The 20,591-nt window shown below is 39.2% G+C and overlaps 1 protein-coding gene across 1 annotated transcript in view; it reads left to right on the top strand.

Moving 5' to 3' along the window:
• MROH8 (maestro heat like repeat family member 8) overlaps nt 1–14,606 on the top strand; it is a 55,271-nt gene extending 40,665 nt beyond the window's left edge. The window contains 6 exon segments of the mRNA XM_023754471.1: nt 1,693–1,857; nt 5,636–5,791; nt 8,788–8,910; nt 11,019–11,118; nt 11,369–11,434; nt 14,458–14,606. Of these exon segments, the coding sequence (XP_023610239.1) occupies nt 1,693–1,857; nt 5,636–5,791; nt 8,788–8,910; nt 11,019–11,118; nt 11,369–11,434; nt 14,458–14,606 (759 nt within the window).
• The last annotated feature ends 5,985 nt before the right edge of the window (nt 14,607–20,591 follow it).

Below are 20,591 nucleotides of genomic sequence, written 5' to 3'. Positions count from 1 at the left end.
AAGTACAGATTATTAAGCATTTAATGAAATTTTTAAAAATAAAACAGCTAAGCCATACATATTCATAATACTTGAAACCTGCAGTTTGTGTACATTTCAAATCATTATCATCACAACATGGGCAACATTCGTGTGTCTTTTTATGCCTTGTACTATATTACCTTATCATCACCGGGGTGGGCAAACTTTTTGACTCGAGGGCCACAATGGGTTCTTAAACTGGACCGGAGGGCCGGAACAAAAGCATGGATGGAGTGTTTGTGTGAACTAATATAAATTCAAAGTAAACATCATTACATAAAAGGGTAACGGTCTTTGTTTTTTTTTAGTTTTATTCATTTCAAACGGTCCGGATCCGGCCCGCGGGCCGTAGTTTGCCCACGGCTGATCTAGGACAGCGGTTCTCAACCTGTGGGTCACGACCCCTTTGGGGGTCAAACTACCTTTTCACAGGGGTCGCCTAAGACCATCAGAAAACACATATATAATTACATATTATTTTTGTGATTAATCACTATGCTTTGATTATGTTCAATTTGTAACAATGAAAATACATCCTGCATATCAGATATTTACATGACGATTCATAACAGTAGCAAAATTACAGTTATGAAGTAGCAACGAAAATAATTTTATAGTTGGGGGTCACCACAACATAAGGAACTATATTAAAGGGTTGCAACATTAGGGAGGTTGAGGACAAGAGTCACTGACATTCATGTTGAAAGCTCATTTTCCACAGGCCTACTAGATGCTAAGCCAGGTCAGAAGAGAAAATTAAACCCTGAGGCTTCAATTTTATCAGTTTAATTCTATTTTCTTTTATTTCAAATACAGGGATGGGCAAAAATAGGTTTACAGTTTTGAGTACACAAAACACAGTTAATAAAGCTGTTGTAATCATTGTAACCTGCATGTCTTTCTCCATGCAAACAACTGTAAACCTACTTTTGCCTATCCCTGTGTATATCTGAAATTCTGGTTGATTGGATATATGAATATTTGTGGCTTATTCTATTTAATTTTTACATGTATGTGTTTTTTTAAAATATTTTTATTGATTTCAGAGAGGGAGAGAGAGATAGAAACATCAATGATTAGAGAGAATCATTAATGGGCTGCCTCCTACACGCCCCTACAGGGGATCGAGCCTGCAACCTGGGCATGTGCCCTTGACCAGAATCGAACCCGGGACCCTTCAGTCCACAGGCCGACACTCTATCCACTGAGCCAAACCAGCTAGGGCATCATTTTTACATGTATGTTTTAAATTTTAAAACCCTGAGAAGAACCCTTGTCAATTTCTGCTTGAATTCCTCCAGAGAATCTTTTAGCCTCTGTTTGAATACCTTTCATGATGGGATACTTGCTGTGACCTAAACTAGCCATTCCACTTTCTCTCATTGTTAGGTGAACTGTTCCTTACATTAAGCCCAAGTACATATCACTTGACCTTCATGTGGTCCTATTTCTGCCCTGTGGGGCAGCTCACAACAGCTCTGCTTCCTTCTCTACATGTCAGCACTACCAGGGCTGACAGAGGACAGTCTTGCCTTCTTTATTCTGTGTTCTTGAGTAGCCAAAAATTCAATAAGCACTGGGTACTGAGTAAAGGAGGGGAGCCCTACTTCGGTACCAGATGGAGTGCTATCAGGAGAGGTGATGATGCACTCACTCCCTTTGGGCACACAGAGGGAAGACATCCAGAGCCTGTTGCCGTGCATCTTAGACCTGTTGTGTGAATCTGATGAGAAGATTGTTTTGTTGGCCATCCAGATACTCCTGCTTCTCGTTAGAACAATGGATTTCTCTACCCTGGCTGCTATGATGAGGAAAATGTTCTCCTTATTTGGTGATGTAAGACAATGAAGGATACTTTCCTGGGGGGAAGGTAATTGGTGTAACAGTAAATAGAAGTTGGGATAATAAATACACTCTATTTTGTATAGTACTTTTTATGTTCAGAGCACTTTCAAATCTCCTCTCGTAGGCCCTTCCAGGTAATCCGTAATGTTGCTAGGGTTGGTGTTACTGTTTTTCACATTTAAAAAACCTTGAAACATAAAGACTTGCCAAGTACTCCCCTGCTTCATGGGATGGGGAAAGAGTTTCTAAAAGGAAAGACATTATCTTTCCTTTCAAGTAACAATCAGGACTGGGTCAAGATGGTAGACATATATCCCCATCCCAAATCACAAAGATTTTTCAAAAGGAAATACATGAACCACAATGAACCACATCCTTGAAACAGTCAAATATGCAAAGGCTGGGATTTTGAATTTCAGTAAAACAGCTATGGATGTTTACCAGGTGTACCGGTACCGGTTAATAATGCAGATTTTTTCAATAGATGGAGTTACATATATGTTGATATATATGCAATTTGATATGTATGCTGTTTTGTTGTATTGACAGCAAGCTTCAAAACTTCATATGTCAAATTTTCTGAAGGTGTTAACATCATAGATATTTTTATGCTTAAAAATATTGAATTTGCCCTAACCGGTTTGGCTCAGTGGATAGAGCGTCGGCCTGCAGACTGAAGTGTCCCAGGTTCAATTCCAGCCAAGGGCATGTACCTTGGTTGCGGGCACATCCCCAGTAGGGAGTGTGCAGGAGGCAGCTGATCGATGTTTCTCTCTCATCGATGTTTCTGACTCTCTATCCCTCTCCCTTCCTCTCTGTAAAAAATCAATAAAATATATTTTTTAAAAATGTTGAATTTCGTGCCAAAAAAAAGAGTGTTTGCGGGAAGTATTAATTCATTATTTTGTTGTTGTTTTTTTTAATTAAATCTTTATTGTTCAGATTATTACATTTGTTCCTCTTTCCCCCCCCCCATAACTCCCCTCCTCCCAGTTCCCGCCCCACCCTTCGCCCTCACTCCCCACCCACTGTCCTCATCCATATGTGCACGATTTTTGTCCATTCTCTTCCCGCATCTCCCACTCCCCTTTCCCCCCCAAGAATAGTCAGTCCATTCCCTTTCTATGTCCCTGATTCTATTATAATAACCAGTTCATTCTGTACATCAGATTATTTATTCACTTGATTCTTAGATTCACTTGTTGATAGATGCATGTTTGTTGTTCATAATTTGTATCTTTACCTTTTTCTTCTTCTTCCTCTTCTTAAAGGATACCTTTCAGCATTTCGTATAATACTGGTTTAGTGGTGATGAATTCCTTTAGCTTCTCCTTATCTGTGAAGCTCTTTATCTGACCTTCAATTCTGAATGATAGCTTTGCTGGATAAAGTAATCTTGGTTGTAGGTTCTTGGTATTCATCACTTTGAATATTTCTTGCCATTCCCTTCTGGCCTGCAAAGTTTCTGTTGAGAAATCAGCTGACAGTCGTATGGGTATTCCCTTGTAGGTAATTGAGTTTCTTTCTCTTGCTGCTTTTAAGATTCTCTCTTTGTCTTTTGCTCTTGGCATTTTAATTATGATGTGTCTTGGTGTGGTCCTCTTTGGATTCCTTTTGTTTGGGGTTCTCTGCGCTTCTTGGACCTGTAAGTCCATTTCTTTCACCAGGTGGGGGAAGTTTTCTGTCATTATTTCTTCAAATAGGTTTTCAATATCTTGCTGTCTCTCATCTTCTGGCACCCCTATAATTCTGATGTTGGTACGCTTGAAACTGTCCCAGAGGCTCCTTACACTATCTTCGTACTTTCGGATTCTTTTTTCATTTTGCTTTTCCGGTTGGGAGTTTTTTGCTTCTTCGCATTTCAAATCTTTGACTTGATTCTTGCGCTCCTCTGGTCTGCTGTTGGGTGTCTGTATAATATTCTTTATTTCAGTCAGTGTATGCTTAATTTCTAGTTGGTTCTTTATCACAACATCGAGGGTCTCATTAGATTTCTTGAGGATCTCATCAAGTTTATCGGCAGTTTCTAGAAAATTATTGAAAGACCTTAAAAGTGCGTTTTTTAGCTCTATATCCTCCATTTCTGTCATGTTTCTTTGTCTCCGCATTTTTTATGCTTTCTTGGTGCACCCCCTTGTGGTCTTTGTGCGCAGTCTTGTTGCAGTTAAGCCTTGATTGTTGTAGGTAATTCTGGGGGGGATTTGACCTCCAGGCCAACTGGCTGTGAGAATCAGCTGTGTCTGCAGTGGGAGAACTTCTGTCCTCTAGGGAGGTGCTAATCTAGCCTTTGCCTAAGGCTATCCCGCAAATGTCTCTGTGCAAGGCTTGGGCAGGGCGGGTCCCAGGGGATCAACAGGGCGGGCGGAGCGAGCAGTTATGGCTGCTCTCAGTCCCTTCCCCAGAGGCTCTGCCTCTCAGAGTCCCAGCAACTGCTGCAAACCTCGGAGAGAAAGCTGCCCTCGAGTTCCGACCGATGCCAGACTGTCCACTTCTCCCGTTTGAGTCTGGGTCCCCAGAGACTCGCCCGGAACTGGAGCTCAGAGCCTGAGACTCCCTCCGGATTGAAACAGACAACCGCACCCTCAGCCGCCAGCCCGCTCCGCACGCACCTTCGCACCTTTGTATTTTCCGCACTGCGCCTCCTCTGAGTCTCGGTATGCTTTTCTCTTTCCTTCTAGTTGTAGAATTTCCCCTCAGCCAGCCTTCCTGTGGTTCTGGGTGATGTCCGTTCCGATCATTTACAAGCAATGGGAAAGATTTTAAAGAGAGGAAAATGGGTGCCACATCAACTGAACGAAAGACAAATGGAAAACCGAGAAGTCATCAGTAAAATGTTGCTTCAGTGGCACGAAAGAAAGTCTTTTTTGCATTGAATTGTGACTGGCGATGAAAAGTGGATTTATTTTGAGAATCCCAAATGCACAAAATCATGGGTTGATCCAGGTCAACCATCAACATCGACTGCAAGGCCAAATCACTTCAGAAAGAAGACAATGCTCTGCGTTTGGTGTGTTATGAGCTTCTAAAACCAAGTGAAACTGTTAATACTGATCATTACTGACAACAAATAATAATTTGAACCATGCTTTGATTGTAAAACTACCAGAATGAGCCAGAAGACACGGCAAAGTAATTTTGCTTCATGATGACGCACCATCACGCACTTCAAAACCAGTTAAAGACATGTTAAAAGATCTTGCCTGGGAAGTATTAACCTACCTGCCATATTCACCAGACCTTGCTCCTTCAGATTACCACTTGTTCTGATTGATGGCACACATACTTTCTGAACAGCACTTCAAAATGTACAAAGTAGTAGAAAATTAGGTCTCTGGATGGTTTGCCTCAAAACAAGAAAAGTTCTATTGGGACAGTATCCACAAATTACCTGAAAGATAGGGGAAATGTGTAGCTAGCGATGGACATTACTTTGAATAAAGCACTTTTGATGTTTCTCTTTAAATTATCATGTTTTCTTTGATCACAGAATTCTCATTATTAACCGGTACACCTGGCAGTACCAGTGTCAGGCACAAATGTGAGACTACAGGTGGAACTGTGACAATTTCTCACTCGTAAAATGGGAGAACAACAAGTAGTACAAAGCAGCAGGTCTTACTGTCTCCACATATATTTGGTTTCTTGCTCTCAGCTACCTACAGCTAAATAGCTTCGTGTTAGGACTGGCATTTCAACTAACCTAGAGCTCTTGTAAGTTAAGCATGAACACTTTCAGTGAGTTGCTTCCCTTTGAATATTCCCTTCATAGGTGAGACCTAATGTTCATTGTTTCTCCATGACCCTCTTTGGAGCCTCTGTAAAGTCTGTGAAATATGCAGATAAGAAAGGTGTAGAGAACCAAGTCCTGGACAGCTTGCTCCCACTACTTCTGTATTCTCAGGATGAGAATGATGCAGTAGCTGAGGTAATGTGTAGTGTCAACTTCTTTCTGGACTTTACTTCAAATCCAGAGCCAAATCTGCAAATAAATGCTCATATATTTGAAAGCAGAGATTTTTGTGGTACCATCTTTTCTTCCCATTTCCTCTGGTACAGGCTACCTTTTAATTATCTTGACTAAGTGAATTGTTTAAAAAGTACTACTATTTCTCTGTAGCAAATTATGGCCCTTTGTGGGTAGCCCAACCCAAAATTCAGCCTAGCACAGAGTCCAAGATATAGTGCCCCATTCAACAAACTCTTTTGTATTTATATTTTTTAAATTGATTTGAGAAACAGAGAGTGTGTGAGAGAGAGAAACAGAAACATTGATGTGAGAGAGAAACATCAATCGGCTACCCCCTGCACATGCCCTGACCAAGGATCATGCCCTGTATGGGACAATGCTGTAACCAACTGAACTAAGGCAACAAACTCTTTTTGATAACATTAATAATATTCCTTTTCTTCTTTCATTCAAGAACTGCCTCTAAGCCTTGAGACAAAAAAGACTTGTATTGAGGCTAAGTGACGGACAGTAGTTTCTCTGGCAATCTAGAGAAGCATTTGCCTCTCCTTAATCTTCTCAGAGCTTCTGCCATAAAAGTTGTGAGTAGGATGTCATCATCTTTAGTATTACTGTCCCACATCTCCAAAGTCCATTCCAAGGTACTAACTATAACCACCAGTTACAGCAAACCAGAGAAGTAGGTTTAGACTTCAAGGATTCTGGACAAATGCTGGCGCTCTCACCTACTTATGTTCCTTACAGAAGTGAAAGCAGTTTCAGAAAAAGGATTTAATATTATGGTAGACCTTGGCATCTTGTTACGGGGGAAGTTTTATGGCCTTGTGGCCATAAATATAAAATATTTTAGATCTCAATAAAGTATCAAGCAAAGCTTCCCAACCAAGTGATGAGAAAGTATGCCATGTAGGGGTTACAATATATGCAGGTACTGATATTCACCCACCCCCAACCCTGCCCAGGCAAGGCCTAGAGCAGTGGTTCTCAACCTTCCTAATGCCTCGACCCTTTAATACAGTTAGTTCCTCATGTTGTGGTGACTCCAAACATAAAATTATTTTCGTTGCTACTTCATAACTGTAATTTTGCTACTGTTATGAATCGTCATGTAAATATCCGATATGCAGGATGTATTTTCATTGTTACAAATTGAACATAATTAAAGCATAGTGATTAATCACAAAAACAATATGTAATTATATATGTGTTTTCTGATGGTCTTAGGCGACCCCTGTGAAAGGGTCGTTAGACCCCCAAAGGGGTCGCGACCCACAGGTTGAGAACCGCTGGCCTAGAGCAATGAGCACTCTGGGCTCATTTTCCTTCAAACATTGAATAACCTCTAGTCCCCTCTTTAAGGCTCCTTAGCGGGTTAGCCTAAGCAGAGAGGAGGGATATAACATTATACAGGTTAGGAATCACTAATACAGTGGGGCCTTGACTTACGAGTGTCCTGACGAAAGAGTTTTTTGAGATACCAGCTGTCTCTCGGCTGATTTTTTGCATTGAGTTGGTAGAGTAATTTGAGTTAACGAGCTCCTTAACGAGCTCCGTCTCAGAACGAATTAAACTCATAAGTCAAGGCCCCACTGTACAGAAAACATAATAAACACCCATATATCTACCACTCATGCTAAGAAATTAATCAAGCACCTATTTCCAATTCCAATAGAATTCCCATAAGAACTATCATCCTGAATTTCATTTTTATCATTTCTGTGGTAATATTTCTCATGTTTTAAAACCTTATATGTAAAAGTATTTTGTGTTTTGTCATTTATATATCAGCACCATTTTGTTTAATGTTATACTTACAGGGTTTATCTGTTGTATAGCTCTACTTCATTTGTTTTTACTGCTATATAAAATTTTACCATGTGAATATCCTACATCCCATTTTCCTATTCCTACACATTCAGATTGTCAATTTTTCATTATTACATTGCTGCAATATTTTCTTGTGTACAGTGTGAGAGTTTCTTGATGGCATAAACCCAGAAATAGAATATCTGGGTATCTTTAACTTTACCAGATATTTACAAATCGCTAAACAAAGTAACTTAACTAATTTGTATTCCTATCAGTCCCCAAAAGGAATTTCAATGGCCCAAATATCTAGTGGACCTGGGACAAAATACTTGCTTGAAGTCATCAGAGGTGTTCTATGGTGCATGGGAGGCATTCTAAGAGTAATGCCTAGAGAAGAGGCCTACTTGTGAAATTTTGCTCAAGTATCTGGATCAGGAAAGGATCAATACTCTCCAGAGTTCCTTCCAAGCCAGAGATCCCACAAGGACTCTGAGGAACTACACTCTCCTGTGCAGAGTGACAGAAAAGTGCTAACAGGAGCAATAAGTGGGTGTAGGAGCCCTATCTCTAGAGCATGGGGTAGTGGGAACTCCTACCTGAATCTCTGGTCTGGGTATTACACCTGATAGCTCTCACTTTTGCCTTAGATCAGTGGTTTCTACATCCTCCCAAGAACCCCACAGGTTTTATGGATTCCCTTTAGGGACTATGGGGAAGTTTGAGGGCAGTACTCTGGTTCCTTTCCACCCCTCCTCTCACTTCAACGGGGATAATTGGGAGCTTATCAGCTTTTCATATTGGACTTTAGTGACAGTTCTGAGGAAAGGTTACCTCAGTTAAAAAATGTTTGAGCCCTGGGTGGTGTGGTTCAGTTGGTTGAGTGTCATCCAGTGCACTGAAGGGTCACAGGTTTGGTTTCCAGTCATGGCAAATGCCCAGGTTGCAGGCTGGATCCCTGGTTGGGGTGCATGTGGGAGGCAACTGAGCCGATCAACATTTCTCTCTCACATTGATGTTCTCTCTCTCTCTCTCTCTTTCTCCCCCCCCCAAAATCAATAAAAACATATTAATTTTTAAAAAATGAAATTGCATCTTTTTTTAAAAAAAAGTTAAAAAATACTGATCTCTGATAATCTTTTTCACAGGAGAGCAGGCGAATCCTAACTATATGTGCCCAGTTTCTTAAGTGGAAGCTGCCCCAACAAGTGTACTACAAAGATCCCTGGTATATCAACCCTAGTGAAGTTGAAACAATCTGCAAATTCTTTGTATGTGAGAAATCATGGTTTTGTTAACTTTAATACATTGACCTTTTTTTCAGATGTTGTTTTTTTAATATATTTTTTACTGATTTCAGAGAGGAAGGGAAAGGGAAAGAAAGAGACATCAGTGATGAGAGAGAATCACTGATCAGCTGCCCTCTACACGCCCCCCATTGGGGATCGAGCCTACAACCCAGGCACGTGCCCTGACCAGGAATCAAACTGTGATTTCCTGGTTCATAGGTCGACACTCAACCACTGAGCCACACCGGCTGGGCTCAGATGTCGTTTTTAATCATAAGTTTCTATCTAAGAACTGTTCTGTACTGTGAATCTATAGCTTCCTCCCAACTGAGTCACAAATACACTTTCTATTACCACCTTTCCTAACGGAAAAGACTGGTGAATTCTTGGGATCCCCAAGATTACAGGTTAGGCTACCTGCACATACAGCTAATAGCACATACTCAAATAACTACTTGTAGAGTAAACTGAAATGGAGTTACGTATTGCCTTTACAATGATCTCTAATTCCTGTTCTTGGATATAGTAGATTGTTTTACCCTCCATTAGAGCATGTTCAGGGAGCCCCAAGCAAGGCCATACTGTTGTAGGCCATGCAGCATGATGACAGCATGCCACTGGCTCTGCCAGAACCCTGCTAGCATCCTTTCTCCCCACAAATTTGACAATCTTAGGGGTAGGCTTAAGCCAGAACAGCCTCAGGAGGCTGTTTTTGTTTTTGTTTTTGTTTTTGTTTTTGTTTTCTAGACAACTGACTGTAGAACCACTGGGGTCCTAATGAAGACCTTAGGACTTGTCCTGGCCAGGTGGCTCATTTGGTTGGAGCGTTTTCCCTTGCACCAAAATGTTGTGGGCTCAATTCCCAGTCAGGGCATTTACCTAGGTTGCAGGTTCGTTCCCCGGCCGGGTGCGTACAGGAGGCAACCAATCAATGTTTCTCTTTCACATTGATGTTTCTTTCTCTCTCCTTATAAAAAAAAATTAATAAATAAAAACATATCCTCGGGTGAGGATTTAAAAAAAAAATACCCTAGGACTGACTATTCCCAGAGATCTTCCATATGTGTAATCTGTTTAGGTCCCAGCAGGGGCTTCCCTGATTGGACTTACAGGGCTAGCAAGCCCCAAAGTACCCTTGTGTGCAGGTTTTCCTTTAGGGATTATCTCTCTGACCTGCAGCCAAAACTTATAACTGATGCACTGATGACAGTATTTACAGCAGGAAATTCAGTGCTCTCAGTGGATAAGACTACAGATTATATTAAATCGTAAGTCCTGTGAGAACCAATTCCTGTTGTTCTCCTCCAATCCCCAAGATACCTATCCTTGTAAGAGATCCACTGAGAAGTGAACTCACTCATCCAATAAGCGTAACACATCTAATGTGCAACAGACCATGGAGAACCCAGAAACATGCCAATGATTAAAACTTCCTCAGGGGAGCTTGCAAGCTAGTAAGGGAGATAAAACCTCTGTGCAATATTAAATAGAAATTCAAGGTGGAAAATATGTGCCAAGAGAGGAATGCTTGCAAAATGCTGAGTAGGGTTAGGTCAGGAAGGCAGGAGCTGTCAGGGAAGAGCTCATAGGGAGGCAGAACTCAAGGTGGATTATAGAGAACAGAGAAGACTTAGATACAGAGAAATGACAGATTTAGAGGCATTACAGGCACAACATGCAGCATGAGTGGGTGTGAGCAAGGTGTATTCAGAGGATTTAACTGCCTAGGGCAGGGGTGGGGAACCTTTTTTCTGCCAAGGGCAATTGGATATTTATAATGTCATTCACAAGCCATACAACTAAAAAATTATGTTGCTATGAAAAAAGCTCCTAGATTTATTGAATTTTGAGTCCCACCTGTGGCTGCCTTGGCAGGGCCAGACCAAATATACAGCCATCGGGCCGGATGTTCCCCACCCCTGGTCTAGAGGATTGTTGTGGCATATTATTTATTGAGCAACTGTAGTTATTTCAAGTACTGTACTATATATGTATATCTGACCTAGTTCCTGACTATGGAAATTACAGTGAGGCTGATAAAAATAGTGCTGCTACTTCACTTCTTTATACTTACTTTTTTCCTCACTTAGGGAAAAAAATGCCAGGAGAAAGTTAACATCCTAGCCCAAGCATTGACGTTCTTCAAGAATGCAAAACTTCCTATCAGAAGAGCAGCAGTCTTGTTTGTCGGTACAAAGAAAATCCTTTCATTACTACAGTAACGTCTATCCTGAACTTTCCCAAATTGTGTTGTTGAATATCCCCATTCTTTATGAAGACCTTAAAAATATTTCTTTGGACAAAGGGGCTATGTTATCTATCGGTAATTATCAAGTAGTTGTAAATCCAGTTTTTAGAATCTAATTATCAGAAGCCAATTCTGCCAGCTGCTTAGAGCCAAAGCCAGATCACAGACTCACTGACTTTATTCTGCATTTAGGGATCTTTTCAAAGTACTTGGATCGCAATGAGCTTAAAACGAAGGGTACTAAATGGATAGAGGATGGTAAGTAATAAAACACTGGGGTTTGGGGTGCCCCATCTTTTGGAAGGTATCTGCAGCAGTGACTGGGCAGGCACTGTGGCAGAGCTAAGACTGGGAACTAGAAAGCCTGACTTCTGTGGTAAATGGAAATCCTTGGAGATTTCAGCTGAATGACAGGCTCACCCCAGTCCAATCCCCTCTTTAAGAAAGAACATGACCTTATTTGTCTGGGAACCAGCTTTGATGAATTGTCTCAGGGACAGTTCCTGAACTTTGTCAGGAAATAAGACATTACATAGAAACACTATCTTAGTAAATGATGATGACACCTCACAAGTACCTCACAAGATGATTGCAGCACTATTTTTTATAAGCAGTTGCCCTGTAAGGTGGTAGGACTTGATAATAAAGATGTTTATAGTCATATAAGGCAACCATCATACAAATGGTTTTCTGGATTGTTAGTGAAAAATTTCCATAATTGTACAGTTTTGAGGATTTCTCAAAGAATTCTTTATTCCCACTTAAGAAGTAGGCCTATAATTTTAAAATGCCATTGCTAATTCTCACAACCCCAAAGGATATACTTTGAGAACCAAATTAAAATCCTGGATAATTCACTGCTTTTAAAATAAAAATATAGAGCCCTAGTTAGTTGGTTGCTCAGTGGTTAGAGCATTGACCCACGAACTGAAGGGTCTCAGGTTTGATTCCGGTCAAGGGCACATACCTCGGGTTGCAGGCTCGATCTGGTAGGGGCACATGTGGGAGGCAACTTTTACATCAATGATTTTCTCTGTCTCTCCCCCATTCTCTCTGAAGAATCAATGGGAAAAATGTCCTCGGGTGAGAATTAACAAAAAAATAAAAATATATAGAACTGGTAAAATAGCCAGAAGCTAAAGCTTATTAGGAAAGATCATGCCACTTTTCTAAGGACTCTTACTTCTGCACAGTTATCAGAAGCAAAATAATAGGAAGGTCATGTAGATTATTTTATTCTATGAGGTAGGATTATACATGGTTGATTATATTCAATTAAAAGTAAATTATGTTCTAAAACACTGAGGAATCAAAGTTGCTTTTCTATTCTAAAGTTATCTATATAGAAAATCTAAATTTGTATATATATATGAATGGACCATATAAATTTGCCATTTTGTAGGGCAAAAACAGTCAAATATCAGCAATCTCAATCTAATGGAATAACCTCACATTATTCCCTCCCTAACAGTGGCTAATCTGTTTTAGAAATAGGGTAGAACACCCTAGCACTCTTTTTGAATAAGCTTATGTCATTTACCACAGGCAGTTTTAAGCAAATTTAAACAAAAATGTCAAAAATTAAAATTAATTTCATGACAAAATAAGCTTCAATTCCTTTGGGTTCCAAAATAGATGCCTGTTTCCTCATGTGTTCTGTGGAACATGTAGACAGATCTTAACGCAGGAACTGAAAGAAACTAACACCTAGTCAAGTATTCCATTTTAGAAATCAACATGACAAATTTAAAGGCTAAAATGGTACTTTAAAACAAAAAGCTCCTAATTATGAAAAGGTCTTGAGCATTTTTGAGACCTTGAAGAATTAGAAATTGGCTGGGTAGCTCAGTTGGTTAGAGCATGGTCCTGATATGCCAAGGTTGTGGGTTTGATCCCTGGTCAAGACATGTACAAGAATCAACCAGTGAATGCATAAATAAGTGGAACACCAAATCAATATTTCTCTCTCTCTCTCTCTCTCTCTCTCTCTCTCTCAAATCAATAAATGAAAAATTTAAAAAAGAGAATAACCTTTTCTAATATGATAAAAACATAGATCCATAAAGTAAAAGAATGATAGATTTCTCTATGTAAACTTTTTAAATACCAACTTTGAAACAAAAAGTAACAGACAGAAAGGGTATAAGGGGATAGTGATGGAAAATTTTTTTTAAAAAAAATTTAAAGTAACAGAAAAAAACTGAAAAATAAACAATGATGTGGGGGACATATTTGCCATATAATAAAGGGTTAATATCCTTAAAACAAATCAGTACTTTCTCAAAAGAAAAGTGGCAAACAATATGAATAAGCAATTCATAGAAGAGAAATGGCCAACAAATATATAAAAATATTCAATATTACTAGTAAAGTTTATAAAACAAAATGATGAGATACCAGTATGTATTTTTCTGTCAACATGGCAAAGATTATTAATTAAATCTCAACATTGGTGAGTAAAGAGAAAACACATTATCACACACTGTGCTGGTATGAGCATAAATTGATACTTTTTTATGGGGAAATTTGGTAATATGTATCAAAACACTTTAAATAAGTACATACTTTCACTTATAAATCCCAGTTGAGAAATTTAACCTATGAAAATAAGCAGAAATCATTATAGGAATGTTCATTTCAGTGTTACTTAAGCAAAAATGGGAAACATCAAGATTAGAAACAAGGAAATTATAGTATATCCATATTGTACAATCTTATGAAGCTGTGAAAAATATTGGTAAAAAAGGGAATAATGGCCCTAACCGGTTTGGCTCAGTGGATAAAGCATCGGCCTGCGGACTCAATGGTCCTGGGTTCAATTCCCGTCAAGGGCATGTACCTTGGTTGCGGGCACATCCCCAGTGGGGAGTGTGCAGGAGGCAGCTGATCTATGTTTCTAACTCTCTATCCCTCTCCCTTCCTCTCTGTAAAAAACATCAATAAAATATATTTTTTTTAAAAAGGAATAATGATTTAAGAGTAACCACTAGGACCAACAGGAACTTAGAAATTAATAATATTAGACAAAACTTAATGGGTCCAGATAATCTGACTTTATGTAGACTACTTGGCAGTGTGATTAGTGTAAAGGAGAAAAATATTTGACAACCCAAAAATGAGTAAGTTTTGTAGGTCAAAACTGGAATTGATTTACAAACTTTCAGATAGAGGTTTGGAAAAATGTTAGCCCTTCATCTCAGCTGCTGTAGGCATGTTGGCTGTTTGGTGTCTGGACCATTTACAATGTTCTTCACCTCCCGCCTGGGTTGTCTTGCACTTAGATCTGAGACACCTGCTGCGTGACCCTGAGCCCTCTATGCACATCGTCGTTTCTCAAGCCTTACTCCAAATCCAGAAGGTGGGGGCTGAACCAGAACCTGAGCAGACTGTATGTGGATTGAGGAAGCTCATGTGTTGTCTTCCAACCTAGAAATGCAAGGCAAGCAACATCAGGTAAAAAATAATCCTTTCAGAAACCACAGAAGCAACTAGTGCTCCTTTTTTTCCCTCAGACTTAAAGAAAGCTACCTCCACCCATTTAATTACCTCAGGATATTTTTTGCTGTCAAGACCTTTAAGGAACTAGAATATGTAAGAGAAAACTCTAGAGGTAGAGTGACAATGTACTGAATTTTTGAGGCAGTCCAGAGCATCCACCAAGTCCCAGTTTGATAAACATGTCTAGGAGAGCTTCAAAAGAGATTCTAAATAATTGTTAATGTTGCAGTGTTTTTATTGTTGGCTCTTTTGACAAAACTCAGTCTACTTGTCAACAATCTAAGAATAACATCCAATTCTTATAGTTTGATATTAATGATGTGTTTTTATAAAATTCCTACATCCTTTCTTTCTTTCCTTTTCCTTTAAAAACCTTCAAGCAAGAAAAAACTTCTGAAGTGGTGTAATGCTAAACCTATTCCAATATGTAAGGTTTCCACTCCTTCCCCTTTTTCATTTTTCTGATTCCCTCTCCTACAACTGTTGTCAGATTCTACTATTTGTTGGTTACCCACTGTCTGCTTATGAGAAAATTTTCTTACAAACAGAAATTTTCTGAGAAATAGATTACTTTGTATTTATCAATACTTTGATAAGCTACATGTAGAAATGGTTACTATTGACCTAATTCCCAGGCTCTTGTTTGGTTGAGGAACATAAGCAAAGAACCAGGACTTAACTATTTAGGGCAATGGAGAGGCCTTGTAATATGGGAAAAGAAAAAGGAAATGAGGCAACTAGCATATGAAGGATAGATAGATCCAATGGTGAATTGCATTGTTTTTGTTGTAAAGTGAGCAATATGAATCTTTACCACCCTATCCCCACCACCTTTCACCCCAATCCTTCTGCCAAGACATTGCTAGAAACAAATTTCTTCACGATTCATGGTGAGTAAGATGTTTTGAGGGATGTGATAGCGTGCCAAGTGTGGTTTCAAGGGGATCCCTGCCCAAGAGAGGTCTTGTTTAAGATTAGCAGTCAAGAGTTTGAGCTAAAATGCAGGACCTGGCTGCTTGATGAACTAACTCTTCACCCTCAAGCAGAGCCACCTTGAGGGTGATCACTGGATGCTGAACTTCAGTGCAGCAAGCCCATTTGACTTCCATGGATCCCATGCTACTTTCTCCTTGGTCTCATAGCACTTACCCAACTCCACTCCACTCCACGCAACTCCACTATCCATTTTATGGATTATCCAATAAAAATGACTAAGGCTTATTGAATATTGACAATGAACCAGACTCTAACTACATTACACAATTAACTCTTTTAATCCTCATAACTACTCCATGTATTATCTCCATTTTGCAGATGGAGAAGCTGAGAAACAGAACATGAAAGATATTTGCACAAGCTTACACAACCTAGTAAATGCTAAACTCAAGTAGTCTGGCTCCAAAGCCCACATCTTTGATTGGTCTGCTCTGTTCCTCTACATTCTGATTTTACCCTCTAATGTGAATAAAAGTACATTTATTCTACAATTAATCTCAGTTGCTGGACTTGTGCCCAAAATTCATATACTCAAATAATGTTATAAATTATGATTAAGCCTGGCTGGCATGGCTCAGTGGTTGAGCATCAAACTATGAACCAGGAGGTCACAGTTCGATTCTCAGTCAGGGCACGTGTCTGGGTTGCAAGCTCAGTCCTCAGTGTGAGGCGTGCAGAAGGCAGTTAATGATTCCCTCTCATCATTGATATTTATATCTCTCCCTTCCTCTCTGAAATCAATAAAAATATATTTAAAAAATAAATTATGATTGAACCTCAAATAATACAAAGTTTGAACACTTCTTACCTAAAAGTTAGCATATCTCATTTTATTTTTAATGGGAAAGGATGCACATCCTACACTGAGGAAAGTGAAGTTAGAACAAAAAGCGGTGGTTATTCTTGAGGAATTTTTTGAGTCCTTTGTTTGACTTCATGGTCTTTGTCTCACAGCAAAAAAACAGACCTTTAGGTTTAGGGTGCAGTTTAAATCTCCAGTGACATATAAGAAGTTGAATGAATCCTTTCACTCTACTCAGATTTACACTGGAGTCCCTGTCCCTCCAGGCAGATTTTTATTTCTGAGTAATAATAACAGGGAGAAGCAAGCACAATGCATATCTTATTTGTTTTATTGTGTTAAAATTCACAGAGAGAAGCATCCATTAAGAGACAGAGAGGACTGCTCTGTACTGAACTACCTCAGCAGTTTGGGAAGAGCTGAAAAAGTACTTGATAGTGATTCTATTACCAAGTCTATTTATTCCAAGATCTCTATTATTTTTATACAAGGCTGTCCTCAGAGATAGGCTTATGTTTTTATGGGATTTTTTAAATATACAAAACAAAAATTTCTGGACATTTAATTTTGTTGTAATATGTTGAAATAAAAGTTCAATATATTTGAATATTATTTTGGCTTTATTTTTATTACATACTATTAAAATGTATTATTCATTATCTATTACTGGCCCAGCTGTCTTTATTAGTTTAGATTTTCACTTTTTAAAATTCAAGTATTGCTTTTCCTCCTTATACTGAGATACCTTATTTTATAAGAAATTCGGTTTTTTTCTTATTGAAAGATTAAACTATCATGTAAGTAAAAGATGGGATTGGGTGAGGGGAGAATCTCTCAGGCATCGGCCCTGGCAAATAAAACAGTACTAGGTACAAGGGTAAAATAAGTCAAATTGTTAGGGGAGGGAGGGAGAAATAGTGAGGACTAGCTATAGTTACAAGAAATATTAATCATGCTCTGTTAACCATGATTGTTTTGTTCTGATTAAAGAAAGCACAGTCTGACCTGGCTGGGACCTGGGAGTTAATGCCCCTGGGACCTGGCAGTTAACCTCCAAATGCGGTCCATTCTCCTTATCAGAGAACTGCCTATCATCATGGAAAGAATAACAACTCTGTTGCGAAAACAATGGAGTTCTGGAGGGGAGCCTGCCATTTGCAACCCCAGCTCTTGCCTGTAGTGGGTAATCATTATACCCATTCTTATCCCTTTTGTCTACTTACCCATGCCTATAATTCCCTTTGCCTACTTCCCATGTAATCTTTGTCCTTCTACCCAAAATAAGCAGCTAGCTTGGGGAGGGGGCAGGGGGAGGGGGAGGCTGGAGGGGATATAGAGTAGATTTTTGTGGATGACCTGCTGTTCTCCCATGTTGCGGGCAATATTGAAAAATAAAACCTCATACATAATTCAACCCTGTCTCTGCTTGATTGGCTAAAGTAGTGACAGGCAGCCCAGACCCATTCCTTGTCTGGTTTCAAAATCTCTCTGTCCCTTCCAGCACCCCCTCCTTCCTTCTTCCAGTTTTTAAACTCCATGCTCCTTTTTCTATCTCTCCTCTTAGGAAAGGATCTGGTGAACTCACTGTTAGTGTGAGTGACTAATAATGCAACCTAACATACACCAATCACAACCTTCCAACTCAGTTTTAGCTAGCTTACCTTACTCTAGAAAATAGGACCTTCTAGCCTTCAAGCAAATCCCTGACCTCCTAGCCAGGAACTGTGCTAGGTAATTAGGAAACATCAAGAAATAAAACAGAACAAGCCCTGGCCAGTTGCTCACTTGGTTGGAGCATCATCTTGATGTGTCAAGGTTGTGGGTTCCATCCTTGGTTAGGTCACATAGAAGAAGCAACCAATGAATGCATAAATAAATGGAACAAATCTGTTTTTCTCACTCCCTTCCTCTCTCTAAAAATCAATACAATTTTTTGTATAAAAGTAAGAAAACAGAAAAAAAGATAAAACAAAAAAGATAAAAAATAAATTTAAAAATATATATAGAAAAATAAACTACAAAAAGTGGAATGACAAATTGATATTTCTCTCTTCCTTCTTTTCTAAAATCAATTTTTTAAAATGCTATTGTTATTCTGAAATATCTTCTTGTGACCAGAGAGTGCCCTGGTCACTCTAGATTTTGATAAAGGCCTTAAAATGAACAGTTTTAAGTTAAATTGGTGTTTTCAGTTTTTCAGTTCTTTATCCAAAGTCTAAAGGAGATACAAAAATCACTTAATTATCCTTGTGAGTAGGGCTGGCACTACTTTCCCTGTAGGGACCCAGCTTAAGGATCACCACTTCAGTTTTCCCTTGTGGAACAACTTCTTACTAGAATGATGAGGTCAGGACTTGCCCCTCCCCCACAACTATCAACTGCTTTTTTTGGACAGTTAGATGATTAGGGAGCAGTTTTTTCCTAAGAGGGACATGTGCTGATCAAACATCTGCTAAAGACGCATAGCAAAGCCGGAGGACAAAAAATGTTTTTGAAAATATTTCAAAATGAAATAACCATTTTGAGAGAAATAATCAGAACTTAGTTGTACTTTCTTACACTTATTTTCTGGTTTAGAATTGTTTATATTTTGAATGATATTTGGGAGAGTGTCCATATAATTTTTTAGTCTTGGAGCTTCTAAAAGTCTTAATCAGACTTGGAAACATACTCTGGGGAACTCTGAAATATTAAACCATAACAAGGAGGCTAATCATAGAAGCTATCACACAATGGGATCAGAATAGAAACAACCTTCATGATGTATCTGGATCAGAAATGAAGGCAGAATAAATCTATTTCACTACTCATACTTCATTTTCTATTCAAAAAAGCTCAACATAGAGTTAAATGGACATGCCACTGGATATTAAGAAAAAATTTAAAACCCTGATTTAAAAAGTAGGGTGAGCATTGGGTAAAGGGATTTTTAAAAAAAAGCATTCAGATGAGGCTGGGTCTGACGGATATGTCCTCAAAGCTGCCTACATTTGATTCAAATGGTAACAGTGAAGCTGTAAAGTACTGAGAAAGAAAGTGACATAAACACTAGACTAGTAACTAAATATAAAATGTATTGGAAGAGAAAAATATAAAATGTTGAGACAACTAGAAACCCAGTGGAGGAGGAATCTACAACCTTTCATGATTAGGTGTAGAGAATAAAGGAGCTGGGGACTCAGTGACAACAAAGAGGACAGCCATGGGCTAGGTTTTTTGGTGAGTATGGCAGTGCTGTTTATTGAAAACCAATGACAGTTTAGTGACCATCCAAAATAGGGGAGGAAAAGAGTACTGCTTAAATCTGCTTTATTTCATAAGGGAACTGAAGAGTATTTCCCTTTTATTTTGGCCTCATTTCCAAGGTCCGTACTTCCTAATAATTCAAGTCAGAACAGCATGAGAATTGCAACATAGCAAAAAGAAAAGTCATAGAAATGAGTGATTGATTGGATGTAAAGTGACAAACCAGGTGAATCAAGAGATAGATGAAAATGGAAGGTTTTACACGGACAGGCTATAACTTATTGACAGTCCAGATTTAGCCCTGAAGAGGAGAAAAAAAATGAATAATGTTTTGCCGGGGTTCTTGTTTTGGCATTAAGAAGGGTTCAGCAATCTGGAAAAGGGGCTGTGTGTAACTTAAGAGTCCAAAGGCGAAGCATAATTTTGAAAGGCATTGGGGGTCAGAGGAGTCTAGCTAAAGAAACTAAGTTCTCCTCCGTCTCAGGACCCCATGTTTTTTATTAACACAAATTGTCCTGAGGTGAGGCAGAGATATACACTTCAAAGGGTAGGGTTTCGTATACACTGTCCATTGTCAGAATGGAAGAATTAGCCTAGGGCAGTGGTCAGCAAACTGCAGCTCGGGAGCCACATGCGGCTCTTTGGCCCCTTGAGTGTGGCTCTTCCACAAAATACCACGTGTGGGCGCACACGTACAGTGCGATTGAAACTTCGTGGCCCATGCGCAGAAGTTGGTTTTCCGCCTGGGTGAGTCTATTTTTAAGTACTGTTGATATTTGGTTCTGTTGACTAATGAGTTTGCCGACCACTGGCCTAGGGCTGTTCATCAGGTGTTTGGCCAGAAGGAGGCAATAACATGCAGATTAAGATGCC

The sequence above is a fragment of the Myotis lucifugus genome, unplaced genomic scaffold (genome assembly GCF_000147115.1).
Source record: "Myotis lucifugus unplaced genomic scaffold, Myoluc2.0 scaffold_60, whole genome shotgun sequence".
NCBI classification, from domain to species: domain Eukaryota; kingdom Metazoa; phylum Chordata; class Mammalia; order Chiroptera; family Vespertilionidae; genus Myotis; species Myotis lucifugus.
This window is presented reverse-complemented; position numbering and strand designations above follow the sequence as displayed.